This window comes from Nannospalax galili, unplaced genomic scaffold (genome assembly GCF_000622305.1).
Source record: "Nannospalax galili isolate Female #2095 unplaced genomic scaffold, S.galili_v1.0 scaffold54, whole genome shotgun sequence".
NCBI lineage: Eukaryota > Metazoa > Chordata > Mammalia > Rodentia > Spalacidae > Nannospalax > Nannospalax galili.
The window spans coordinates 7,901,995-7,927,452 of record NW_008341028.1 but is presented as its reverse complement, the minus strand read 5'-3'; the positions used below and the strand labels follow the sequence as shown (position 1 = coordinate 7,927,452).

The 25,458-nt window shown below is 41.8% G+C and overlaps 1 protein-coding gene and 1 long non-coding RNA gene across 10 annotated transcripts in view; one reads left to right on the top strand and one right to left on the bottom strand.

Moving 5' to 3' along the window:
- Window positions 1–23,985, bottom strand: part of Map2k5 (mitogen-activated protein kinase kinase 5) — a 277,836-nt gene extending 253,851 nt beyond the window's left edge. For 8 of the 9 annotated variants that reach the window (XM_029565020.1, XM_008836356.3, XM_029565021.1 and 5 more), the window contains exons 1-3: window positions 23,230–23,403; window positions 16,946–16,994; window positions 3,244–3,311 (exon numbers count right to left, since the gene is read on the bottom strand). In XM_029565020.1, coding sequence (XP_029420880.1) covers window positions 3,244–3,311; window positions 16,946–16,994; window positions 23,230–23,364 — 252 coding nt within the window. In that variant the 5' untranslated portion in view covers window positions 23,365–23,403. Of the gene's footprint in view, window positions 1–3,243; window positions 3,312–16,945; window positions 16,995–23,229 lie in introns of all 9 variants that reach the window. The other variant, XM_008836355.2, reaches the window with a different exon arrangement.
- Window positions 23,241–25,458, top strand: part of LOC115070921 — a 5,078-nt gene continuing 2,860 nt past the window's right edge. The window contains exon 1 of the long non-coding RNA XR_003850029.1: window positions 23,241–23,369. This is a non-coding gene — a long non-coding RNA (uncharacterized LOC115070921). The remainder of the gene's footprint in view (window positions 23,370–25,458) is intronic.

Below are 25,458 nucleotides of genomic sequence, written 5' to 3'. Positions count from 1 at the left end.
TTATCTATTCACTTAATCTCTGTAATCAGTGAAAAAGAAGGACTAAGGGATTAATAATGGTAAGAATGCCTCTACTTTTGCCTTGTTCATGTCTTTTAAAGAAACACTAAAGTGACCACACATTTATTGAATTCCATATGAAAACCTTGTTCTTACAATAAAAACGTAGTCCTCTGTTGGTATCCTCCCTGATGCCTCCACAACAATTATTTTCCAGAGTCCAATTGAAGTTTTTTAATGCTTTGGGCTGCCCTAGCATCTTGTATTTCTTTACTTTTTCTCTAAAGCTTCCTTCTCCCAGCCATGTGGCTGCCAGTCAGTCACATGCCTGACCCCCATGCAGGCTGTAAACCTGCATGGCTCCACGGCTTTCTTTCCTTCTTCCCACCATTCTCCTCCTCAAGGCAGCTGCCAAGATGACCAGCTCACCTGCTCTGAGGATTTTTCCTTAAAATTCTAATAAAATTGCCCTAAAACTTCAAAAAAATATATTGCAAAAGTCTAATAGGAGGTTCGTAATTATGAGGACTATCAACCACAATCTATTGCGAAGTTAGGTCCGAAAGATTCTCTATAAAACTGGACACCAAAGGAATTTCTAACCATAAGAACCAAGACAGACCAAAATGGTGGCCAACATATTTATCTGTGCTGTTTTCAGACTAAAAGGTACCACTCAAGAAACCTCAGGAACTACTAAGCTTACAGGCATGTTATACAGATTATGTAATCATGACTAGTATTTGTCTACCACAAAAAATAAACACTGCATTTGAAAAATAAGTATAAATTATATGCAATGTATAGGTACTGATACCACAACTAAGATACTATATAAACAAAAATCATTCTGGATTTAATAATGGTCTTTACATAAAGTTCCCAGTAGGATGGTGGGCTGGGTACACACTGTGAATGGGTATGGGATTTGGCATGGGAAGTAAGGCTGAACTTAAATTCTGTTTTGTGTGTGTTTGTGTGTATGTGTGTGTTTGGTTTGGGGGATTTATTTCATTTCTTTCTGTTTTGGAGACAAGTCCCCAGCTGGCCTGGAACTCACTATGTACACTAGGCTGGTCTCAATCTTACAGAGATCTGCCTGTATCTGCCTCCCAAGTGCACACCTGCACTCACATGAATGTGCACATACACACATATATGCATGCTTACCATTCATACAGATAGACACAGACATATACAGAGAGAAAGGGAGACATGTATAAGCTAGTCAAAATACAAGGTTTTTTTCATTAAAAAGTATTTTGTGCATTGAGTTACACAGCATGCAATCAGAAATACAAGTGATTAGCATTAACACTAGGATCACACTCAGCACTATTTCTCCAAAGGTGTAATGCTCTGAGAAACACACACCTCTTAAGTGTGGATAGCTGACTACATAGTGAAAGGCCATTGATGTCAGCTCTCTGCCATGGGTGTATGTGAGAAAAACTAGAACCCATCTGTGGCACGTGTTCTCTAAAAATAACATGTCACATTCTCAGGAGAGTTAGCCAATCCATCAATACAAGTGCTGGGCCTTTCCAAAGACAATCCTGCTCTGCCTTCCAAGTGCTGATGAGCTCAGCTCTAAATTCTCAGTACACAAAGACTCCCACATAAGTTAATGGGAAGTCAATGGGAAATTGACTTTTCCTACTCTGTGCTGGTTGGAATGCAATGCTCTGCTAATCATGCCATCCTTCTTGTTCTCCTTCCTCCTACCCTAAATTAAAACTATTGGCTGAAACCCACACAGATAGTTTACAGTTTTCATTATAATGAAACAATAACCTGGTTGAAGTTTATCAAAAACTTACAACCTCACTGTTGGCTATGATTAGAGTCTTAGAGATGAGAAAAAGGATTCAATCTGATCCATTCCATCATTTCCACCATAATATCACTTTGCATTTGTATAGAATATTCAACTTTCCAAAGAGCCTTCACATCTATTATCCTATTTGATCATTACAATGACCCTGTGCAGTGGAAAGGACACGTATTATTATCCCCCATTGACAGATGAGGCAACTGCAGCTCTGAAAGGTTAAGTGATCTGCCTCAGGCTAGGAACCCAAAGCAGAGCTGTGGTTTTCCACTTCTAGTGCAATGCTCTTCCTACCAGACCACAAGAAATGGTTTTCCAAACAGATTACAAACTCAGATAAAATTTAAAAAAAGAAAAAAACAAAAAAGCGTGGACGGGAAAGCTCAAATGGGGACTTGGGGAAGCTGTGTTTTACACTGCTGACTTTTTTAAGCTTAGCACTGGAGCTTTAGAATTGTACTCTTCCTCTTATCTATTTTTATCCCAGATAAATGTTAATGCAAATTTTCACTGACATTTGAGAACAAAAGAAAAGTCAGTCCAAGACAGATTCAAATCACTTTGCAGTTCATTTTTGGGTACAAGTAAGAGGCTGGGCAGTACATAAAATAGCCAAGAATGTATCTTCTACATCTGTATTAAGCCTACAGCCACATTATAACTATAGTTTGGAAGGGTGAAAGAGATCTCCAGTCAAAAGTAGATTTTGAAAAATTTTTTAGAGCCCAGGGGTTCATTTTTAATGAGCCGTTACTTTAAGTACTGCATAAAAAATACAAGAAATTGATAGTCCATTTAGTCTGCACCATACCTAATGCAAAAGTCATTAAGATGCATTATTCCTAATGTTCATGATATGATCAGTAAGTGTCTTTTGAAAATAATGCCCTTAACTTTCACATAAGGAAATCTTCGAAAACCTTATCTATTATACAGAAAAATGTTACGGCAACTGTGATTTACTTACATAGCTTCACTATGCCCGAGAAACAGCATCTACATTAACAATCTTTAAAAACAGTCCTTGTAGCCAAGGCCTGGTGACACAGGCCTTCAATCTCAGCACTTGGGAGGCAGAAGCAGGCAGATCTCTGTGAGATTGAGGCCAACCTGGTCTACATAGAGAGTTCCAGGTCAACGGGGGCTACAAAAAGCCCCACAAATAAAACAAAACAAACAAGTCACCCCATTGGCTGGGCTGGCAAGATGGTTCACTGGGGATGGGAGCTTGCTGTTAAGCCAGACAACCTGATTGGATTCCTGTCACCCACAAGGTGGAAGGAAAGAACCAAATCCTGCAAGATGCCCTCTGATCTCTACATGTGCACCCTGGTATGGATGTACCACACCCCCAAATTAATTAACTCATTAATTTAAAAAACTAAAACGGCCCTCACATGTAACACACTTACATAAGACAGCATTGCCTTCATTTCTTCGTCACTTCTCACTGTGATTCTATCACCATCTTCATCTTCATCTGTTTAAAAATGAATACAATGGAAGTGGTAAGATTTACATTCTTGTTTAAAATTTTTATCTGTGTGTGTGTGTGTGTATGTGCACATTTGTGTGTAGAAGTCTGTGCATGAGTACAGTTGCCTGTGGAGGGCAGAAGCAGGAATCAGATCCCCCTTGGAGCTGGAGTTACAGGATGATTGGGAGCCACCATGTAGGTGCTGGGAACTGAACCCAGGTCCTCTGTAAGAGCAGTTAGTGTTCTTAACCACTGAGAAATCTTTCCAGTTCCTGCATTTTCTTAATGTACAAAAAACCTGCTCAGCAGAAACATCATATAACTGGATTTTTATATATCCAACTGGTTTTCTGATAGCCAAATAAATTCTCAGTGGAAGATCTTGAGGGAATTTGGAGAGATAGTTTCTTTGAGTTGTTGTTGTTTTAATATAATCAGAACCTCAAGAAAGAACTAAAATTTTCTTTTAAAAGAAAGCCAAAAAATCAAAACATTTCTCAAGTCATTCTAGACCTGTACCTGGAGAATGATGAGAGGTTTTTGGAAGAATGTTTAAAAGCACAGACAGGCCATCTTGTTCTATCAGTACAGTCTTAATTCTCAGCTGGTACCCTGTCCTCCAATGTCTTCATCTGGCCTCTCTCCCAGACACTCCATCACATCATTGTAGCAGATGAAAATGGCTCATGTGCTCATGTTCACCAAACACTATCACACACAAGGTGTTTTGATTTGTGCTTTATATGAAATACCATCTGAAGAACCTTGCCACAATCCTACAATGTGGATATCATGACTATTTCTTCTTTCTAGAAGAAGATTGGGGCCTCCTACAGGGTTAGCCTGCAGAGTAGCTCCATCTTGCCTCGCACTTTCCCATCAGTCATCCTATCTAGCAGAGCTCTCTGGGAAGTTTCACTTTTATTGGGCACTCTGACCTTGAAAGCTTCAAATGGTGAGCCATGCTTTTTTTTTTCTTTTTTGGTCTTTTTGAGACAGGGTCTTCCTGTAGCCCTAGCTGTCCTGGAACTAATAGCCTTACTTGAAGATAATAAGACTTTACAAAACTCATAACTAGAAATGTACACATTTGAGTATCAAAGAGGCCACATCTAGAAACAACCTGCTTATTTGAGTAATTCTCTTAGTTTTGAAATATATTTTCAAAAATTGCTTTTAAGAACCTAAAGATAGGCCACAGGGAACTATCAGATCTCACTTTTAACCCAAAATAGAATTGTTGGCCTGATCCCCAACTTACATCCTCTCCCAGATTGGACTCAGAATGACTTCTGGCTATTTCTAAATATTTAGATACTTTACCCTTCTGAAGATAAACATTTGCCAAGCAGAGGAACATTTGGGCTGGTGAGATGGCTCAGTGGATAAAAGCACTTGCTGCCAAGACTGAGGACCTGAGATCCATCTCCAGAACCCACAATAGGAAAGAACCAACTCCTACAAGTTGTCCTCTAACTTACACATATACCATGGCACACATATCCACACACATGTACATAAAAATACACACATGATAGACAGATATATGTGATTTTTAAAAACAGTAGGAGCATTTAATAGCTGATGTGGTAGCTTTAAATGCACAGTTGAAAGAAAAGACTGCCTAAAACTTTTGAACCAGTGTACACAGCCTTTCAAAGTGACAACTTGGAAGGGGCCAGTCCTTGCTATGCTCAGCACCACAGCATTTGCTGAACAATTGGTATTATATTTTCGTTCACTCTTAGGAATATACTTACTGGTTTGATTAAATGCATCCATTGTGCTCTTACCACACATCAGCAGGCTTGCCCTCCTTTCCCTCTGCTTGGTGACCAGATCATGGGGCCACAGGAGGAGTCTATGTTTTTTCCTGATCAGCCAATTGCCAAACACAATGCTACCCATTCCTTTTCTTTCCCAGTAGCCAATAGCAATCTGACAGCAACAGAAAAACCAGTGTTTCCCTCGGGTTCACTCACACTCATCGACTGAGCCAACAGCTCTCCATGTGTCTTCTTTCCAAAGCCTCACTCTGCAGAGTTCCCCAACCCTACTGAATTAATATCTCCAAATCACGCTTGCTAAACAGTCAGGAGCTGTCAAGAACCCCTACTGAAATTCGACTGCTAAGCGCTGCCTGTTCACTGAATAAGGACCCACACTGGTAATCAAGAAAGCACATCCCTGTACTCCTGCAACCTAGTACCTTGTCTTTCTGTCTTTGGTCCTACATAGACTTTCTAAGGCCAAACTGAGAGAGAAATGCCATGCTAGCAGAAACAGAAGAAAGGAGTTTCTATGCAGGTTTTAGAAACTAACATACTCAAAGCTAAGTTGGAAGTTTTATTAAAAATCCAAGAGACAAAGAGGAAAAAAACAGATATAGAATCAAAGCGCATAATGCTATATACTACCATGCATGAAAGCACTTCATATTTCTGCTTTAAAATCAGGTCAAGGAGGCCTGGAGAGATGTCTCAGATGGTAAAGTGCTTGCTGCACCACAAACACAAGGACCTACATTTAGATTCCAGCACCTGTGTGAAAAGCTGGACAAACCTATAATTCCAGGGCTAGGGAGGGTCCCTAGGGCTTGCTGGCCAGCCAGTCTAGCCAAAGCAGCAAGCTCCAAATTCAGTAAAGGACCCTGACTCAAAGAATAAGGTGGAAAGCAACTGAGGAATATATCCAAAGTCAATCTCCGACCTCCAGGGGCATGCTCACACAAATACATGTGCCCCCGACCCACATATACAATTAAATAAATAAATAAATAAATAAATAAATAAATAAATAAAACTAGGTCAAATTCTGTCCAATTTGAAGGAAGGAGCTTTTTGCAAATCTCATCTCTGCACCAGACCTAGCTATGCAGATGGTTGCTAAGGGACTACTTATGGTCAAATTTCAATATAAACATGACCTTAATTATTCTTTAAATAAAATAGGGAAGTGCTCAGAGTTCAGGAAAACAGATAAAAGCCTTTTTATAATTTCTGAAGAAAAGGGCATAAATTCCATACATATCATTTAAATCACAATCTCTCTAGATAAGAAAAAAATGGAGGGAGAGAGAAGTTGGGGTAGGCAGGGAATAGAGTGAGGGAGGAAGAAATCTTTTCATTCTCAAAACCAGCCTTGAGTAATTTAGACTATTTAAAACAAAATATTCTGGAATTCTAGATTTCTCCATAATCTTGAGGGATTCTTTTCACGGGTGGGGAGGTAAACCCAAGGGAAGCCAGTTGACAGAATAAAAATCCTTGCAGAGCAGTTCTGTGCAAAACAGCTAGAAACCACACCAAAGCACTTGCTCTAAACAGACAGAAAGGTTTTAATGCAAACCTAGTGGCGAAGTGTTGGGACTATCCCATAACATGGGGTCTGACTCTAAGATTTCAGATCCTTTGAAAGGAACATTCCAATTAAACCTGGGGATAAAATCAGGCTATGTGACAGGTGACCAACACAGTCTAAGTGGAGACCCAATTTGATGGACATCTTGATTTGCTCAGGGGACTGCTTTATTCTTTAGTGTCTGTGCTTATTTGCTTTAATGAAGAATAAAACTCCCTGCTCTCATCAAAGAGATTAAGTTGGAAAAATACACTCATGAGAATACTGGTGGTACTGGTCAAAAAGCAAAACTGAACCTGTCCCTGACCCCTTGAAGGTCACTCAAGAGCAAACCACTCACCTCAGCATTTAACATGAGAGCTGAAATTTTTTTCTACATGAAAAGCTAGACCTAGGGCTAGAGAGATGGCTCAGTGATTAAGAGCACTGGCTGCTCTTGCAGAAGACGGGGGTTCAATTTCCAGCATCCACATGGTGGCTAACAACCGTCCATAACTCCAGTTCCAGGGGATCCAATGCCCTCTTCTGATCTCCGCAGGCATTGCACAATATGGGTGTACCTACGTATGTGCAGGTAATACACTCATACACATAAAATAAAAATAATAAATAAAATATATTTTTTTAAAGCTGAACCTACACAAACAGCTCACCCAGCAAACACGCCAGCCATTTGCTTTTAAACTGGTTGAGCTCTTTAAAATTTATCCTTGCTGGAACAATAAATCATAAAAACTTACTAGAAGGGAACAAAGAGTTCCAAAGTATAAACAGGCTGATGAAGAACAACAGAAGGAAGTGAGACCGGGCGGAAGGCAGAAAAATAATCTGAAGTCTTTGTGTCTTCTACGTGGAGGTTCTTTGCCATCTGACCAAAAGAGCATTACTGGATATAACCAAGAAGGGTGGGGGGTGGAGCTGACACACTGGCTCACGATGAGCATCCTGCCTTCTCTAGTTGCCTGGAGCACAGTAATATGATTTTCCAACACATTAGGGAAGCAAAAGTAGAACCAGAAAGTCTATGTACTGGCTGGATTTTGTTAATGTCACTTAAAATGGAGGCAAAAATCCTAGCAAGACACCAAATAGAGTGCAGCAGATGGTAAACAAATATTATGAAGCGATCTTCACAAAATCTGCAGTGTGTCACAAATACAGAAAATGGCAGAGTTTAGGAAAAGCAAATCCTAACAGGCCATATGTTGTTCGTGATTTTATCTGAAGCGATATGCAATCTGAAAGAGAAATCTAGAGGAAGAACATAAAGGCCTGAGAGAGGAACGGCAGCCTCAGGTGGGGGGTGGCCAGAATGGCCTGGTGTGTAAATAGTAGGCATTTGGACGCCCTCAGCACGTAGCACCCACTGCGGTGACAGGGGCTCAAGAGGGCGCTCAGCAATCCAGCTTCTGCAAAGAGCAACAGAAAGTTAAGGCAATACATTATGTGTCATTTGTCACATTCCTTCTGTGCCAGGTGGGAGTCAATTAGAACTGCAGCAAAGGCATTTTTCCCAGGCCACAGGAAAGAAATGAAAATGTAATTGTAAAGGTTAGAAAGACATCAGCAGGAAATTACCAGGAAGGATGTCAGGTTCAGTGCGGTTCTCACGGATGGGGTCTGATCTGGGCAGGATGACAAGTCATCATTTCTATGGTCACATCTTCATGGCTATGAACCATCCCTGAGCTCCTAGCCTCCCTCCTTCTAAAAGCTTCTGTTTCTTTGTTTTCTTTTCCTTGCAAGTCAGAGTGCTTACTGTGTGGCAGGTATTACACCTGGGACAGGGACAATAACAGTGGAAAAGAAAAATGAAGCAAACAGAGCCCCTGCCACAGACCACATGTAGGATATGAGAAGGAACAGTGACGACAGGGGAAGAAACCCTGCCCCACCCCCCTTGCTCTAGAGGAAGCCAGAGTGGCTAGAGCAAAGTGAAAAGTGGGGAAGGGAGTTCAGAGAAGTGATGGCTGGGACAGGGTTGGGGCCAGTGTCATAACACAGTGATTTGGGGGGTTTTAAAGAGTTGGCATTTACTCTTGAATGGGCTGGAAGTCACAGAGCTTTCTGAATGTTAAGATCTCAGCTTCTAAGAGGATCACTCTGGCTGCTGGGTAGAGAAGAGGTTATATGGAGGCAGAGGTGGGAACAGGGAAATACAGGCAACTGTCCAGGGGAGAGATGATGGTGGCCTCAATAAGCCCAGGGGAGAGATGATAGTGGCCTCAACAAGCCCAGGGGAGAGATGATGGTGGCCTCAACAAGCCCATGAGCTGGAAGTCACAGAGCTTTCTGAATGTTAAGATCTCAGCTTCTAAGAGGATCACTCTGGCTGCTGGGTAGAGAAGAGGTTATATGGAGGCAGAGGTGGGAACAGGGAAATACAGGCAACTGTCCAGGGGAGAGATGATGGTGGCCTCAATAAGCCCAGGGGAGAGATGATGGTGGCCTCAACAAGCCCAGGGGAGAGATGATGGTGGCCTCAACAAGCCCAGGGGAGAGATGATGGTGGCCTCAACAGGTTGTTCTAGGTTCATTCCTTTGGGTTGTTTTCAAGAGCTAGGGTTTCCCTATGTGCCCAGGCTGGCTCAAACTTTGAAATTAAGCAATCTTTCCACCTCAGCCTGCTGAACTGTTGGGACTACAGGTATGTATCACTACACCTAGCAAGCTGAAGTTTGGAGAACAGATCACATGCTGGGTCTACTTTGAAAACAGAGTGGATGGGTTTGCCAGTAAACGAGATACAGAAGGCTTGTTGGTATTATTTCACTTCTTCAATCATCCAAGCATTCCAGAAAAACACCTTTAAGTCTACTACATGCCAGGTGCTACTACTGTAGGGTTCCTAGGGGTTCAAAAATGAGCATCACAGTTCACTGACCTCAAATAACTGGTCCACTGCTTGATTAAAGATTTCTTTATTCTCATGCACATTAATATTAGTTATAAGGCTAAAAAGGATCTGGACTTTTTGTAATATTTTATTATTTTTATTTTATGTGTATGAGTATATTGCTTACATGTATGTCAAGTGCACCTGTGTTGTGCAATGCCATGGAGGTCAGAAGAGGGTGTTGGACTCCCTGGAATAGGAATTATGATGGTTGTTAGTTGCCATGGGGGTGCTAGAAATTGAACTTAGGTCCTCTGCAAGACCAGCCAGTGCTTCAAACTGCTGAGCCATCTCTCCAGCCCCCAAGACTAAAAAGAGTCTGAACTTTTTAAATCAGTGATATTTTAAACCAAAATTACAATGAATTAAAGCTTTCTTCAAATTTCCTCAAATTTCTAGGTTCATAATTACCTCTTACATCTTAAGTATTTTTCAGGCTCAATGTAGATTTATTACGAGTTACAATTTTTCATTACTCTACCAAGTTTGCTTATAAATAATGGCTTGTCTTTCATATCTACAATTTGAGAAAATGAAACTTCATTTCTTCTAAGTATCTCAGGACTTGAATTTTCTATGAAGCAAAAATGGGCTCCAACCCCACTATTCACTATGACTGTCAGTGCTATACACTCCAACACTAGTTAGTGTTTTCTAGACTCTGAAAATACAACTTTTGTAATTGAAGTCTTCCTTCCATAGCTCATACTGTGCCCAATTTAAAAATAAGATGTGTTGATTTAAAGATTCCCACCCAAAACAATTTCAAAAAACTTATAAAACAACTGAAAAGATTCCATTCAATGGGTAGTTAATATAGAAACAGTTGGGGCTAGAGAGATGGCTTGGTGGTTAAGAGCATGTGCTGGGTTCAGTTCCTAGCTCAGGTCTTGCCACTGACAACCACCTGTTAATGCCTCCTCCAGGGGATCCAACACCCTCTTCTCTTCTGGCCTCCAAGGATGCCTGCACACATGTGACACACACACACACACACACACACACACACACACACACACACACTAAAAATTTCTTCTAAAATAGAGCTGAAGAAAGCCACAAAATAAACATGTATCTTATAACCATGTTTTCCAGGCAAACTCAGATACATAGTTTGACAAGTATAAAGATACTCATGAAGGCTACAGGCCTGAATATGTGAAGTCAGTGTCATGCAAAAGGTAAAAACACACTCTATACTTAGGCAGAAGGGAGCCATCTGTCTAGCTAAACTTCAAGCACATTTTTTAAGTCACCTGTGAGACTCTGCTGTCTAGCAACACCAGTCCAATGGCACTTTACAATAGTTACTGGTCTAAAAGAAAAATCCAGGGAGGAGGGTACACATAACAGATATGCACAAGGAATGCATTTGTGGGCACAGTTGATGTTTATCACCTGGTATGTCCACACACTTATTAATCCGTAAATGAAACTGTGAAAACTAGCAGGGAACTCTGGGCCTTCCTGAGTGTCAGGCTCCCCCAGCATCCATAAGTGCCACACATGGAACACACAGGACTTTTTATGATTATAGAATTGTACCTCATCTCAGAAGGGTTCTCACAACTGGGGTAAGACAAATTATTCAACAACTGGCATAGAGTTAACTATCTTATCCCATCTGATTTCTTTTACCAAAATACACTAAAGATGGTACAAACTTTAAGAAACAAAACAACAAAAAAACATCTTGTAATCTCTATAAATAAAAAAGCATGCTCATGCTTTTTATTTTAAAAAAATGATCAAATACACAAATATACCTATTTAATAATGTGTTAAATCAGAAAGAAAAAAAAAAAGGAACACAGATGAATGTCTCCTCAGAACCCTGGAATGTGGGAAGACCTTTCTAAGCATGACAAGCCCAGAAGTCAGAAAGAAAAACATGATGTTTGCCAGGGTAAAACTTTAAGCCTCTATGAAAAAAGGGAATAAAAGGAACAAAGCTGAAAAGAACAATAAACTAGACAAAATTATTTGCAACGTAAGACAAGGGGCCAATTTTCTTAATTAGAAAGCTCTTAAATCAACTGAAAAAGACAACCTAACAAAAGCATGAAAAAAAGTGACAAAAACAGAATTCACAGACATGAAATACAAATTAAAAGAAACACTTATGAAGAAATATAAAAGAGTAACGTAACAATTTTTTTCACCAATCAAATCAACATCGACAAAAAATCTTTTAATACCTAGAGTTGGTGAAGGCGGAGAGAAACAGGCTTTCTCACAAGAGTGGTGGGGTTGCAAACTGGTTCTACCTTTGGAAAGCAAACGTAACAGGGAGTGAAATTTAAAGGTTCTCTTTGTCCCAATAATTCCAACTCCTCAGAATTTATCTTACAATCACACTTCCACAAAGTGCAAAGATGCAAGTCACTGCTGTTGACTTCTGCATTTTCCTGATTCTAAAAATGCTCGTAACAAATTAAATGTCCATCAAGTAGACTAAATAAATTAAGCTGCAGCCAAAAGACTGATATGTGCACACTGATGTTGGAAATAGGTCTAAGACAAGCTAATAGGTGAGGTTAAAGACACTGAAGAAATTACTAACAATGATTTGAGAAAAAGAGGGCTTTTACCTTTTGCTTTGTTTTTAATGCTACTTAAATTTTCTAGGAGATACCTTTTCAATAAAAACAAAGAAAATCAAACACTAGGTATTAAGAAGTACTTTAGGGGTATGTGGGGCAGGGGGTGGGGGAAGGAGGTTGCTAGAAATAATGGTTCAGCAGTTAAGTGAACTGGCTGCTCTTGCAGAGGACCTGAGTTCAATTCCCATCATACATATGGTGGCTAACAACCATCCCAAACTCCAGTTTCAGGGGATCCAACTCCCTCTTCTGGCCTCTGAGGACACTGCATGACACCAGTGCACTTACATGTATGCCAGGCAAAACACTCCTATACATAAAATAAAACATTTTTTGATAAAATAGTTTTTTAAAGAAGCACTCTGGGGGGGGGGGAGTGGCTGAGAGATGGCTCAGCAATTAAGAGAGCATATTGCTCTCATGGAGGACCTGAGTTCAATTCCTAGCACTTAAGTCATGTGGCTCACAATCACATGTAATTCTAGAGGGATCTCGAAGCTTCTAGCCTCCAAGAGCACCAGAACTCACATGCACAGATCCACACACAGACCCACATGCATATAGGTAATTTAAAAAATAAATATATTTTTAAATACTTTCATGCCAATGAGTTGTACCAAGCTTAATGACCTGAGTTTGATTCCCTGGAACCCACAGAGTAAAAGGAATGAATTAACTCCTGAAAGTTATACTATGACCTCCACATGTATGCCACAGCACATGTACATACATGCTGCACACACATGCACACAATAAATAAATGTTAAAAAGAAAAAAGTAAAATAAATAAGACTTTCATCTGTGCTAGTGTGGAAGAAGGACCTACAAAGGCAAGAAAAACACAGCAACCATAGACCCTCTACCATCTCCTGACAGTAAGTGTGGGCATTGAATCTGGGGTCAAATTGTCCACCACCAGTTATATCCAAGGCCCAGGTAATAACACAGATAATCCCCAAAGAGGGGAGGATTATTCATTTAGCTGTAGTTTTGTATATTTTACAATTTTCATTTGAATATGGACACTTGTGACATTGATTTTGTTCAGCAAGCATGTTCCCCAAGGCTCTAAAGCTAGTGCTAAGAAAAATAAAGCAGGTGCCTCACAGGAAAGAACTGAAACTCTTGCAGAGAGGAAAAGGCAACCAGGAGGCTACTAGACAGTTCCCACTCTGAGAAAGGAGCATCTGAAGAGACAGGCCCACCTGGAACTGCAGGCTTCCACCATAGAGACAGCACTGGGCACTCTGTCACATCACTGACCTTTCCTGCTTCCCATTCTCTCGATTCTCTCTTTTCTTTTTTGGTCTTTTTGAGACAGGGTCTACCTGTAGCCCTAGCAGGCCTAGAACTCACCATGAAGAACAGGATGGCCTGAGCTCACAGAGATCTACCTGTCTCTGCCTCCTGAGTGCTGGAATTAAAGACGTGTGCCACCACACCTGGCTATCATAAATGTTTCTTTAATAAAGATTTATTTATTTGAGGGTTACTCGCCCACAAATCACTGAAATATCTTAAACTTCCTAGAAAAATAATATCCAAACTAAACCTTAACTATTTCTTATATAATGGTTCCATGTAGTGGTCCCAATTTCCAGTTCAGAAAATAAAGCCACCCAAGGGTTGTGATAATCCAACCACATATGACTAAGGGCTGTCATTATTTTTATCTGTGTGTGTATGTTGGTTTTTATTGTTTTTCATCTAAAACTGGTTCACAGTTGGGTGCTGAGGTAAATACCTGCAGTCCCAACACTTGGGAGGTTGAGGCTTAAGGAGAGGAGGAATGGGGAGGGGCAGAGAGAGGGGGATAAGAAGGAGGAGGAGGAGATGGGAAAGAAGCTTTGTATAAACACCAAAATAGACAAAACTGGCTGGCACATAGATGGACAAGCAATCGCTTCACTTGCTGGGGAAAAAGGAAGACCATGATGTCAAACAACATAAACTTCAAAATTTTAATAGTTTCTCTATTTATGCTTCATGGGTTTTTGATGTTCTTATAAGGAGCATGTATGCTTAAGTCTGGATTCCACCTTTTCTGAGAAATCACTTTCAGCAAACATTTCATGTCTGTGACTTCCAGTTTCCTCACAAGTCTAATTTTCCTACTTCACAGAGTCGTTGTGAAGATTATTAAGCCCTAGCAACAATCCACGGAAAGCATCTAGTACATTGGCTGGCTCAGAACAAGCCACCAATAAATGACAGTTAAAACAATTAGTACTATGACTATGAATGCTAATTCCGGAAGCTAGTGGGGCAGACACAGGACAAGGAGTAGAAAGCACCAAGTTAGGCTAGCAAGGCAGCTCAGCAGGCAAAAATGCTTGCAGAGCAAGCCTGACAACTGAGTTTAATCCTTGGAACCCACAGCGGGAGCAGACAACCAACTCCTGAAAATTGTCCATTAACTTCCACACACGTGAGGACATGTGTGTGTGTACACACACACACACACACACACACACACACACACACAGAGTAAATACAAAGTAAGCTGCTTTCTGCCATGCTTATGAGAAAAAAGAACACATGATAACTCTCGAACAAACCCAGCAGTGGTTGAGGAAATATCCTCTAGAATCTACTCCAGAAATTCCACTTACACGTGTATGTGAGCGTGTTACTCAGAGATATCCTTAAAGGAGACAGTCTTTCCTTGGCTAAAACAGCACTAACAGTCCTGCAAAGCACTGCGTAGGGATCTTGTGAAAGTTAAGGAAAATAAGCTAACCCACAGAAGGCTCTCAGCATGGCATCTGGCAACAGAAAGAACTCAACTCGCTGTCAAACTGCTCCAGAGACCCCTTGCAGCTACTGCAACAAGAAGTCTGAGTAGAGCTTACCACGCTCTGTGTACTTCACATATATATATTCTCCTCAACAGCACGGAGAGCCACCCACGGTTACTGCAGTACTAGTTAACAGTCCTACTCACTGTAGTTTTTAGGGTTCTTCTTATTTTTTTGGTTTTTGTGGGGTTTTTTTTTTGAGACAGGTCTCCCTGGAGCCCCAAATGGCCTGGAACTCACTATATAGACCAGGCTGGCCTCCATCTCACCGAGATCTACATGTCTCTGTCTTCCAAGTGCTAGGATCAAGGTGTGCAACATCATGCCCAGCTTCACTGTAGTTTTTAAAACCAAGTAATGATTACTGAAAAATATTCAAGCAATAGGGGCACATATAAAGTAAAGTAAAAAGTGTGTTTATTTACCTCCAATCCCCCAGGCCCCATGTTCATTTTCCAGTAGAGCACAGTACAGCACTCTGCAGATCCTGCCCCTCAATAAACATACGAGGAGGATGAAGGGGGACAGAGCTTTCATAAGCTATAAACTATACACATTATTTGTTCACTAAACAAATCACAGATCTCTCTCTGTAGCATCAAGTCCTAACTCACTCCTTTCAGATACTTCTTAATGCTTAAGAATATGGACATATTATAATTTATTGACCAACTCTACCTGGCATTTTGATTATATCTAATTTTTTTGTTATCAAAAATAATCCCATCATGAATACCTTGTTTCAAAGGCACACAACATTTCTATTGGGTCACTCGCTTCCAAAAAGGGAGATCTACTGAGTCAAGGGTGCCGTGCATCTTATAATCACCAAACTGTGCCCCAAAGAGGACTCACAAACTGTATATCCTTATCTACTGTACTCTGTTGATTACCATCTTCTTTAAAACAGGAACAAAAAGTACACTAGTATGTGGAAAAATCAGTTATTTCTATGTTGAAAAGTGGTCCTCATTTTCGTGTGTGTGCGTGTGTGTGTGCACACGCATGTGTGTATGTATGCATATATGACATGTATATGTGTGGATATATACATGTGCATGTTCCTGTGTGAGAGTTCCCATACCACAGCATGCGTGTGAAAGCCAGAGCACAGCTTCCACGTTGGTCTTCACCTTCCACCTTCTTTGTGGTTCCCTGCGTGTACCTGGCTATCTGGCCCTGCAAGTGGCCAAGGATTCTCCTTTCTCCACCACCTAGCTTGCTCTAGGGGTTCTAGGGTTATAAATGTGCACCGCCACACCTGACTTTTACATGGGTATTTGAACTCAGGTTCTCATACTGGCAGAGCAAGAGTTTTACCCCCTGAGCCTGTGGTCCTCATTTTCAAAAGAGGAGGGGACCCCCACTTCAAATCCTTATTTTACCCTTCTCAGCACTTGAGCCCTTATGCATCTGATTAAGCTCACACCACAACCTCCCCTGCAATGACCTGGTTCCATTAAAGCCAGTTTCCTAGCACAGCGCAGCCCTGTCCACAGAAGCCGCCATTCAGTGCTGAGCAGAAGGACTCACAGCAAAAGTGCTCCTATCATCATCCTACTATCATCCAGCGGGACTGCCAGACCCCACCAAACAGAATCATTGCACGCAACGCTCACAGAAGAGCCCTGCTCAGCCACTATGCCTTAAAGCAGTAAAGGGTTAAAATCTCTTCATCAATAATCATCAGCCTACAGGTAGTTTACACGTTTCATTTTGAGAAGCAAGAGCAGATAAAGGTCATGTTGGTAATTAAAGCTATATTATAGAAATATGCGCACCCAAGATATGATTAAATAAGAAAATATTACTTGGTTTAGTATCATCATTAAACTTGCATTAATTTATAAATATTTAAATGTACCATATGATGATCATAAATAATCTGTTTTTGTCAGTTTCTAAAGTAATGTAGCCCATAAACCATGTGAAACATCACTGCAGAAAGAAACAGTCAAGAAGCAGACAAGCCAGACTTACATTCAAATGCTGTAGTTGTTGCTTCAGGCAGAACCTGGCCTATCACATCCTAAACAAAGAAAGAATAAAGAAACACAATTAGCCATCTTCTTTATTGCTAACATGTGGCAAATCCTGGAGGAAATATGAGAACCTGGGAAAGATTTTTGAAATGTTGGCATAAACTATAAAAACATTAGCTCATAATCACACTTAGCCCAGCAATGCAAGTCCAGGGTTTAAATCTCTATTCCAAAGAGAAACATCATTAGAAAACCTTTATATTGTATTAATGATAATCTTTTATTCTGAATCCGGCAGTGCATATATTACTACACTACTGTATATTTACACACACACACACACACACGGTCTCTTGTATTGGAGACTAGAACATGCTGCAGGGGAAAGAGAACAGGGCTCAGGCATCAGAGTACTCTAAGTTACAGTCTTTACTCTGTACTTATTACACGTACAACCTGGAAGAAATAATCACTTATCCTCTCTGAGCCCCATTCTGACTATTCTCCAAAATGGATCCAGTGATACTTAAGGGGCAATGTAAAAACTAAATAATGTAGTCAGCACAAGCTCAGAACCCAACACATTCTAGATGTTGATAAATGTGGTTTCTGATCTGTAAAGAGCAATATGGTACCATGATCTCATAGTGGTCAGATGTCAACAAAGAAGTTTCTATGATGGTGATATACAGCTATGTATAATGCAGTTTTTACCAACCTTTATTCCTAAGCAATGGAAGCATATTTGATGACACTGAAATAGAAGTTAATTTAGCTACCCCAAAAGCCCCTGAGGTATTTATATCTGATATACAGAGATATATCATAATCTGATACCAATATGTAAATGAATTTCTAAAGTTGAAAACACTCAAAAATTAGTCTATGGGGACACTTAAGTTCTGGATAAACAGACATTCCATCATATCCTATCCCACTCCAAAGGCCCGCAAACCTCATTTCTCTCCAGGAGCACTGCTACAATGTCCCTCCCAGGCTGCGGCTGCGCCAGGACTGGCACCAGGCAGCCAGCTGACAAAGCCTGCTGGTAGTATTTCTCAGCAGGGAGCCCATAGTCCTTCCAAACAGGGCCCTTTGCTGAGTGGAGGCTGAACTTCCCTCTAAAGGCAATTCTTTAGACACTTCTGCTATAGTGACAATTTGCATAATCGTCATGTCTCTACCATGCTTTTTTTCCTTTATTCTTTTTGAAAAATGAATCTGTGCATATAAACCTGATCAAAGGGAAGAACTACCGTGGATAGCCCTTACTCATCAGAGTCAAAGAGATTATGTTTTCTCTGACTCTAGTCTTAGCGAATGAGACATGAACTTTGTGAAGAAGCTGTAAAAAAAAAAAAAATAGTTACGAAATTCTCCTACACACATACTCAGGGAGGAAGCGTTTCTTGACAGGAAGCCATAGAGCAAGTACAAAATGAAACACACAAGCGGTCTAGTGCGGAGCATGGAAGCCGACACTCAGCCAGAGTGCCAGGACCGTCTCCACAGCCCCTCTATGGCCATTTTAAAGCAGGTACATTTAATGACTTGATATACATTCCCAATTATACTTTAAGGACTTAATTTGTACTTGTTTCCAAAGGAAACAAGTTTCTCCTACCGTCAACATTTTTCCTCACCTAAAGACATTTTCAAAAGAAAACTTATTTAACCTATCTTGATGCTGATCATTTCTTGATCCTTTTTTTCTTTTACCATCCTCTCAATAAGTCAGACAAATACCTAACAGAACAAAAATAAAACTGTGTATCTATAGTATGCCAGGAGCTTTCTAAGTAAACTCCAGGAAAGTAAGAATCAGCCCTTGACCTAATCAAGATTACAATTTGGTCCAAGGCCAACCTGGTCTACATAGCGAGCTCCAGGCCAGCTGGGGCTACAGGGAGACCCCGTCTCAAAAAACACTGAAAAGGGGAAAAAAAGAAAGGAGACGTTTTGACATTCAAAACAATTTAAAGGGTTAGAGATATGGGTCAGTGGTTCAGAGCAGTGGCAACTCTTTCAGAGGACCTGGGTCTGGTTCCCAGCGCCGACACGGTGGCTAACAATCACCCTTAACTCCAGTTCAACAAGTTCTGACACCCTCTTCTGACCTCCACAGGCACTGCATGACATGGGTACACTTACATACATGTAGGCGAAACACTCATACACATAAAATAAAAATAATCATTTATAAATTAAAATTTTTTTATAAAGGAACATGAAAAAGCTCCCCTTGTATTGGTGCTATTTGATTTTTTTTTCCGGTCTTTTTTGAGACAGAGTCTCCCTGTAGCCCCAGCTGTCCTGGAACTTACTATGAAGACCAGGCTGGCCTTGAACTCACAGAGATCCGCCTGCCTCTGCCTCCCAGTGCTGGGATTAAAGGTATGCGTCACCACATCCGACTTAATGTAAAGCACTTCTAGTACAAAAAGAGTCAAATGAAAGATGTAAACAGCAAATTGTGTTTGTTCACTCTGATGGTTCATATTCCTTATCAACCTGACAGGCTCTAGAATCACCTCAGAGACAAACCTCTGGGGATGTCTGTGAGAGAGTTTCTATATGAGGTTAACTGGGGTGGAAGACCCATCTTAAGAGCAGGTGACACCATTCCATAGACTGGGATCCTAGACTGAAAAAAAAAAGGAGGAAGTGACCTGAGCAGGACACATCTCTGCTTCCTGTGTTCCTACTTCCCTAGTTCCTTCCTGACTTCCCCACCATGATGAAATGCACCCTCAAAGTGTGAGCAAAAAAGAAAACATGACTTCCTTGCTGCTTCTGTCAGTATCTTGTCACAGCAACAAGAGAAGTAACTAATACACTCAGGAGGAAGGAAGAAAATCACAGGTTCAATTAAGACAGAAATTTACAAATGAATAATAGCTGGAGCTGGGGCTTCAAGATGGGAAACAAATAGAAAGAGAAGGCTCCCTACCTCCCTCCTCCCACTAATCTAACCCAACCCTACACAGGGTTCCTCCAACTAGGGACCTTGACTGCAGAGACAGAAGAAAGCAAGCTGAAAAACAACAGAGGTCACCCAAATGTCTCTGTCCTTGGAGTAGACTGCCTTTTCTCTGCAGATAGCAGACACAAGACATGTCCAGAAGGGCTGAGTCACTTGCACTGTCTCCCAGCTGTTTGGCGAAGCGGCCACTGGAGCCCTTGGCTATTGACATGTGGTCTTAGATGTTCAATTACTCTGACTCAGACACTAGAACCTGTTCTGACTTCTGTTTTAGGTTTCACCAAAAACTACATGTATGGCTCTAGCAAGACACTTCCTCTTCTGGGGTGCATTCTGCCTCATTTGAAAACTGGGAGGTATGGGGAAGATTAGAAGAAATGGGGAATCCAGGTTTCACATGGCTTTAAAGTCTAAGGTTCCCAGTCAGAGATGCTTTCTTTGGGGGCTTGCCTTTTCTTGATGGAAGAGATAAGGTGAAGTGGAAGAGCAGGTGACAAGGACCTGGGGTCACACCTTGGCAGACTTGCTATGAGACAGCACCAGGACACTTCATAGAATCCACAGTGGTAATCGCTTTACTGCCCTTCCTGACAAATGTGCCCTACCTGGTCTTACCTGAGCAAAATATGCAGACACATGGCTCTGAGCCTTACTGTGGGGCCTTTGGTGTGGTAGCTCCTGTAGGCCACTAAGCCAGGAACCAGGAATCTCCTGGAGGTGCTCAAGAAGCAGAGGGCCAAGTCCTGTCCCTTACACTGTAGTGACAACACGTCAAGAGCATGTGCTATGTGCTTAATCTTCACAAGTCGATACAGGTATCCTTGTTTTAGAAATAAGGAAACTGAGGTTCATAGACACAGAGTAATTTAGCTAGTGGAACAGCTGGCAATAAAAATCAAACTGCTTAACTCAAAACCCAGTGCTCACCATGTATGGTAGTACATGCCTGAAATCCCAGCACTGGAGAAGTGGAGGCAAGAGGATCAGGAGCTCAAGGTCATCCTTGATAACACAGGTAATCTGAGGCCAGGTTGAGCTACATGAGACCTGTCTCAAAAAAAGAACCCAGTGATCGGCACATATTATAATTTCATACATCCTGTGTTTTTCTTTTTTTAAAAAAAAAGATGCTTCATTTTTCATTTTATTTGTGTGGGGGGGGAGACAGAGACAGAAAATGGGTATGCACATGGCACAGCACACATATAAAGGTGAGAAGACAACTTTGAAAGTTGATTCTCTTCTTTATCATGGGTTCCAGGGATCCAACTCAAGTCATCAGGTTTATGTAGCTTATGTAGTTTATGTAGTATGTAAAATCACTTTTACACACTGAGCCATCTTGCCTGCCCCACATCCAGTTTTAAGCTTCATCATTAAACAAATTTCAGGGTCCTATGAAGCATTGGAAACAGAGCTTTTGTCTCCTCCAGAAGTTTACCTTCTAGTGGAATGAACAGAGAAACAATCACAACCAAATGTATGCTTTGCTGGAGTACACCCTCAAAGCTGTTAGGAACACAAAGGTAGCCACTGACCAACATTAACATAGAGGAAAACTGAAGTTTGATGTGAAAGGACAGGTGGGAGTTAGCAAGCTAAAGTAAAAGGCAAAATAGAGGCATAGCCTGAGCACCTGGGAGAACTGACAGTCACTCTGTATACTTGGGGTACTGGATGCTCATGGAGGGGTAGTGAGAGAGGAAGCAGTTGCCAGGTCAATTAAGATGGACCCTGAAGACCATAATGAGGACTGTGTGGGCTCACCAGCAGAGGAAACTGATGTGCACTGCGAGTGTGTGAAGAACTCTAGGTGTAGAAAAGGGGTGGCATTCAGTGTCAAAGACTGGAGGGTGCCAGCTTACTACAGGATCCATACTCCTAGTCTAGGTACCCAAAAGCCTGCATAGCCTGGGTGGTCCAGTGGCATCTAGATGTCACATGAAGTTATAGATTTTTATAGCATCCCAAGGCAGTTAAAAGAAATCGTATCATATTATCTTCTTCCTCACAAAAAGCTGCCACTCAGTCCCCTTAGCATGCTGGTACATTAGACTACACATCTGTCTCTTGCAACATTCTTTCTGGTACTACCATTTCTGTTTCTGAACTATTCAGTACATAAAGTGGGCACAATATACCCTGTCTGTATCAAATGACTAAAAAGGTGCACATGGGCTGCAGTATGTGGGAAAAAATACAGTAAGCAAAACTAAGGAGAACCAGGGAGATGGCTGTCATTAAAGCACTTGCCATGCAAACATGAGGACCTGAGTTTGATCTCCAGAACCCATGTAAAAAAGCCAGGTGGTGTGGGCTTGGGAGATGGTTCAGTGGGTTAAGTGCCCAGGCATGGTAGCATGCTTATAATCCCAGCACTGGGGAAGCAGAGCCACGTGTATCCCTGGAGCTCACTGGCCGGCCAGCCTAGCCTAATACAAGAGCTACCAGTAAAAGTGAGAGACCCTTGTGCTTCAAAATACAAGGTAGGTTGATACCTAAGAAGAATGCCCGAGGTTGACCTCTGACCTCCACATACAGGCGCACACATGCACACACACCTGCACATACCACTAGGTAAGGAAGATGGAGTTTTGACACTGACTCTCCCCTTCAGGGGCAACACAATCTTAGTAAAGTCCTTTTACCTCACTACTCAGTACCTACTTAAAAAAGAATACAGGGTCTCAAGAGCCCACCTATTAATAACCTTCAATTTTATGTGAAATATATTATTTGTATTCCAAGACAATGCAATATCATTTCAAGATGCACAGTTTCCCTCCACACTCAACATCTCTGCAAATGAGCTGTTATTATACATTTTTTCTTATTGATAGTGAAGTTTATGTCTTACGATCAATGAAATCTGAAGTCTGCTCAGACACAGTAAGTTAAAGTTGCCCTGGTTTTCTTTTCCAAGCAGGTCACAAGTTCAGAGAACTCAGTAGAGACAGGGCTGGAACCTGTACAAGGGCATTCCCCAGGCACTTAAGAAAACAAAATAAAGTTGTCCTTTAAACTCAGCTCTTTATATCCCAATTGCTTGCATTGGTGTGCAAGTCCCAGTCCAGGCTGTGAACTTCCTGAGGACAGCAGTTCAGTCTGATTCATCTATTTACCCAGAGCCCTGCACATTTACCAGGTTTCAGTGTACGCCATTAATCAGTGCTGTGGTTGAAACAAAAAGTAACCTGCCCCCATTCGAGGCCAATTCGGGTCACCAGTGGCCAAGGTGCTGACTAATTCCGGTCTCTGAGCCCCATGGCTGGGATTTGGACACTAAGATTACCACTCACCAGCACATCTCTGAAGAGTAACTGCGGCCCGGAGTGCACGGTCCAGTCCACCGCGCCACTATTTGGAATCTTGATGCGAATCACCAGCACCTGGTTCTCCATGGCACGGAAGGGGCCAAGGGCCAGCCACAGCATTACAGGTTAAAGGGTCTCACATGCTGGGGCAAGGAGTGCCCACTGGCCCCTGCTTAGGAGCTCCAAGGGATGTCAGGGGGAATAAGGAGAAGACGGGGTGAAAACAGGGAACAGGAAGGTAGAAATGAAGAGGAGTGATCAGGAGGGAGCCCGCACGCACCAAACCAGGCCCAGGTGGCCTGGGGTCCGAGTGTCTCCCGGGGGAGGATGCACTTTCTCTAACTCAGAAGGTTCTGGAGTTAGAGAAAGTGGGGAAAACGGGCGACAAGCATGTTGCAGTCCGTGTTTAGAGGGAGAGGAGACTGCAGAGCAAGGACCTGGTTTAAGGGAGATACAGCGGCCAGTGTCCAGCCCTCCTGAGTGCCTCACTGGGCAACAGGAGGGTGCCGGGCGGTGGGGACTCAGTCCGGAGCTGTTAGGAAAGAGCTCCGGGGCCGCCGGCCCTCCACCAGGCCAGGCCCTGGGCCGCAGGGTCGGGGGCGGGTCCCTGCCGCAGCCAGAGCCGGAGGGCGCGGTACATGCGGGCTCAGCCTGGCCGACCCAGGCCGCGAGACCCGACGGCGGTGGTGGCGGCGAGAGGAGGAGGAGGAAGGCGGGGGTAGAACACAGTACTCCGGAACCAAAACGCACGGCGCCGGAACCCGGGGAGCCGACAAGGGAACCCGCCTCCTCGGCGCCATATTAGAAGAGGGCAACTCCGGACCAAGCGTTTGAGAGCCCGAGTGGGCGGGGCCGATGGCGTGGGCGGGGCGAGGATCAGACAAGACCCGGTGCTGGGACCCACTTGACCCTCTTGGCAGCTAGGCAAAGGCATCCTGCAAAGGGATAAGGACGCTGATCTACAGCTGGAGACTAGAGTTTAAGGCTTAACCTTGTGTAGTATGACATCAGAGACTCCTCAGAAAGAGGATGGCAGCTCCCATTTATCTCCCACCTTGTCAAGTCATGCACCGTTTAAGTGTTGGTGGTGTTTGTGCATCAAATCAGCAAGAGCCAGGCAAGATCTTAAATTTTTTTAAAGTAGGTTTCTGTGCCCCTTCTTCTAAGGAACGGTTCCAAATACCATCTCCCACATTAGCAAAATGTAAATGAATTTTTTTTCAGTTAATTTTCCTTTCTCCCAACAGTGACCTGAAACACCATTGAACAATTCTCTATTCAAAAGCAATTGTAAAGAAACTCAGTGAAGAGTTTAACTGCCTGGGGACAGCTGTATTTCTGGCATCATAATATCTTATTCAACCGTGGCAAAAATATCCCATCTGTTCCATATATTTTCAACTAAATTGCAATGTTTATGCAGTCGGTGATAGTAGGGCAGTAGCTGTAAACCTTGGTTATTTTTAAATGCCTTGTTACCTCAGATTCTAAAGTGCATAATCCTGTTGATCTGTGGTAGATGCAGGGAATTGTTTGCAAATGGCAATGTGTAGGTTGGTTCTTTATCTGTAATTAAGGTACACATATTACTGTTACATTTTGCGTTTTTTTATGCCTAAATTTAATAGGGGTAAAGTGTCCACTTCTTTGGAACAGATACTTGATTAATGTAAGAGGGGAGAAAATTAATTGTTGATCATTTTCAATATAATACAAAAATTTTTCTGCATAATTATCACTGCCTGGGTTTCTTTTATATTTGAAAGGCATTGTAGGGGATAAACGATCACTTTTTAGTTATTGTAACTTAATAGCTTGGCTAGAAATTCATTTAGTCAAATCCTCCAGGTATTGGGGAAACTGCCTCTTCTACCTGCAATTCAGTCCTGAAAAATTAACCATTCACCCATTGTCCCCATGTACTTTTTTATTGAAAGTTCATTTTTATAATTTGAGAAAATAGACCGTAAAGCTGGAGATTTTCTCTGAACCTGTGATTTGTTAAAACGTCTTTTATTCATGGTACCATAGAGAAAACAAACTCCATTTGCCAAATTTGCATACATATTCTGAAGCTTTTCTTACACAAATGGCAAACTCAAAATTTTCCCAATATTTGCAGAGCCAATATAATCACATTCAGGTTTTCAGAGCCTTTACATAGCATAAAACCTTGACAACTGGAGCAAGGATTTTTCAGAATACTCTTTTTAA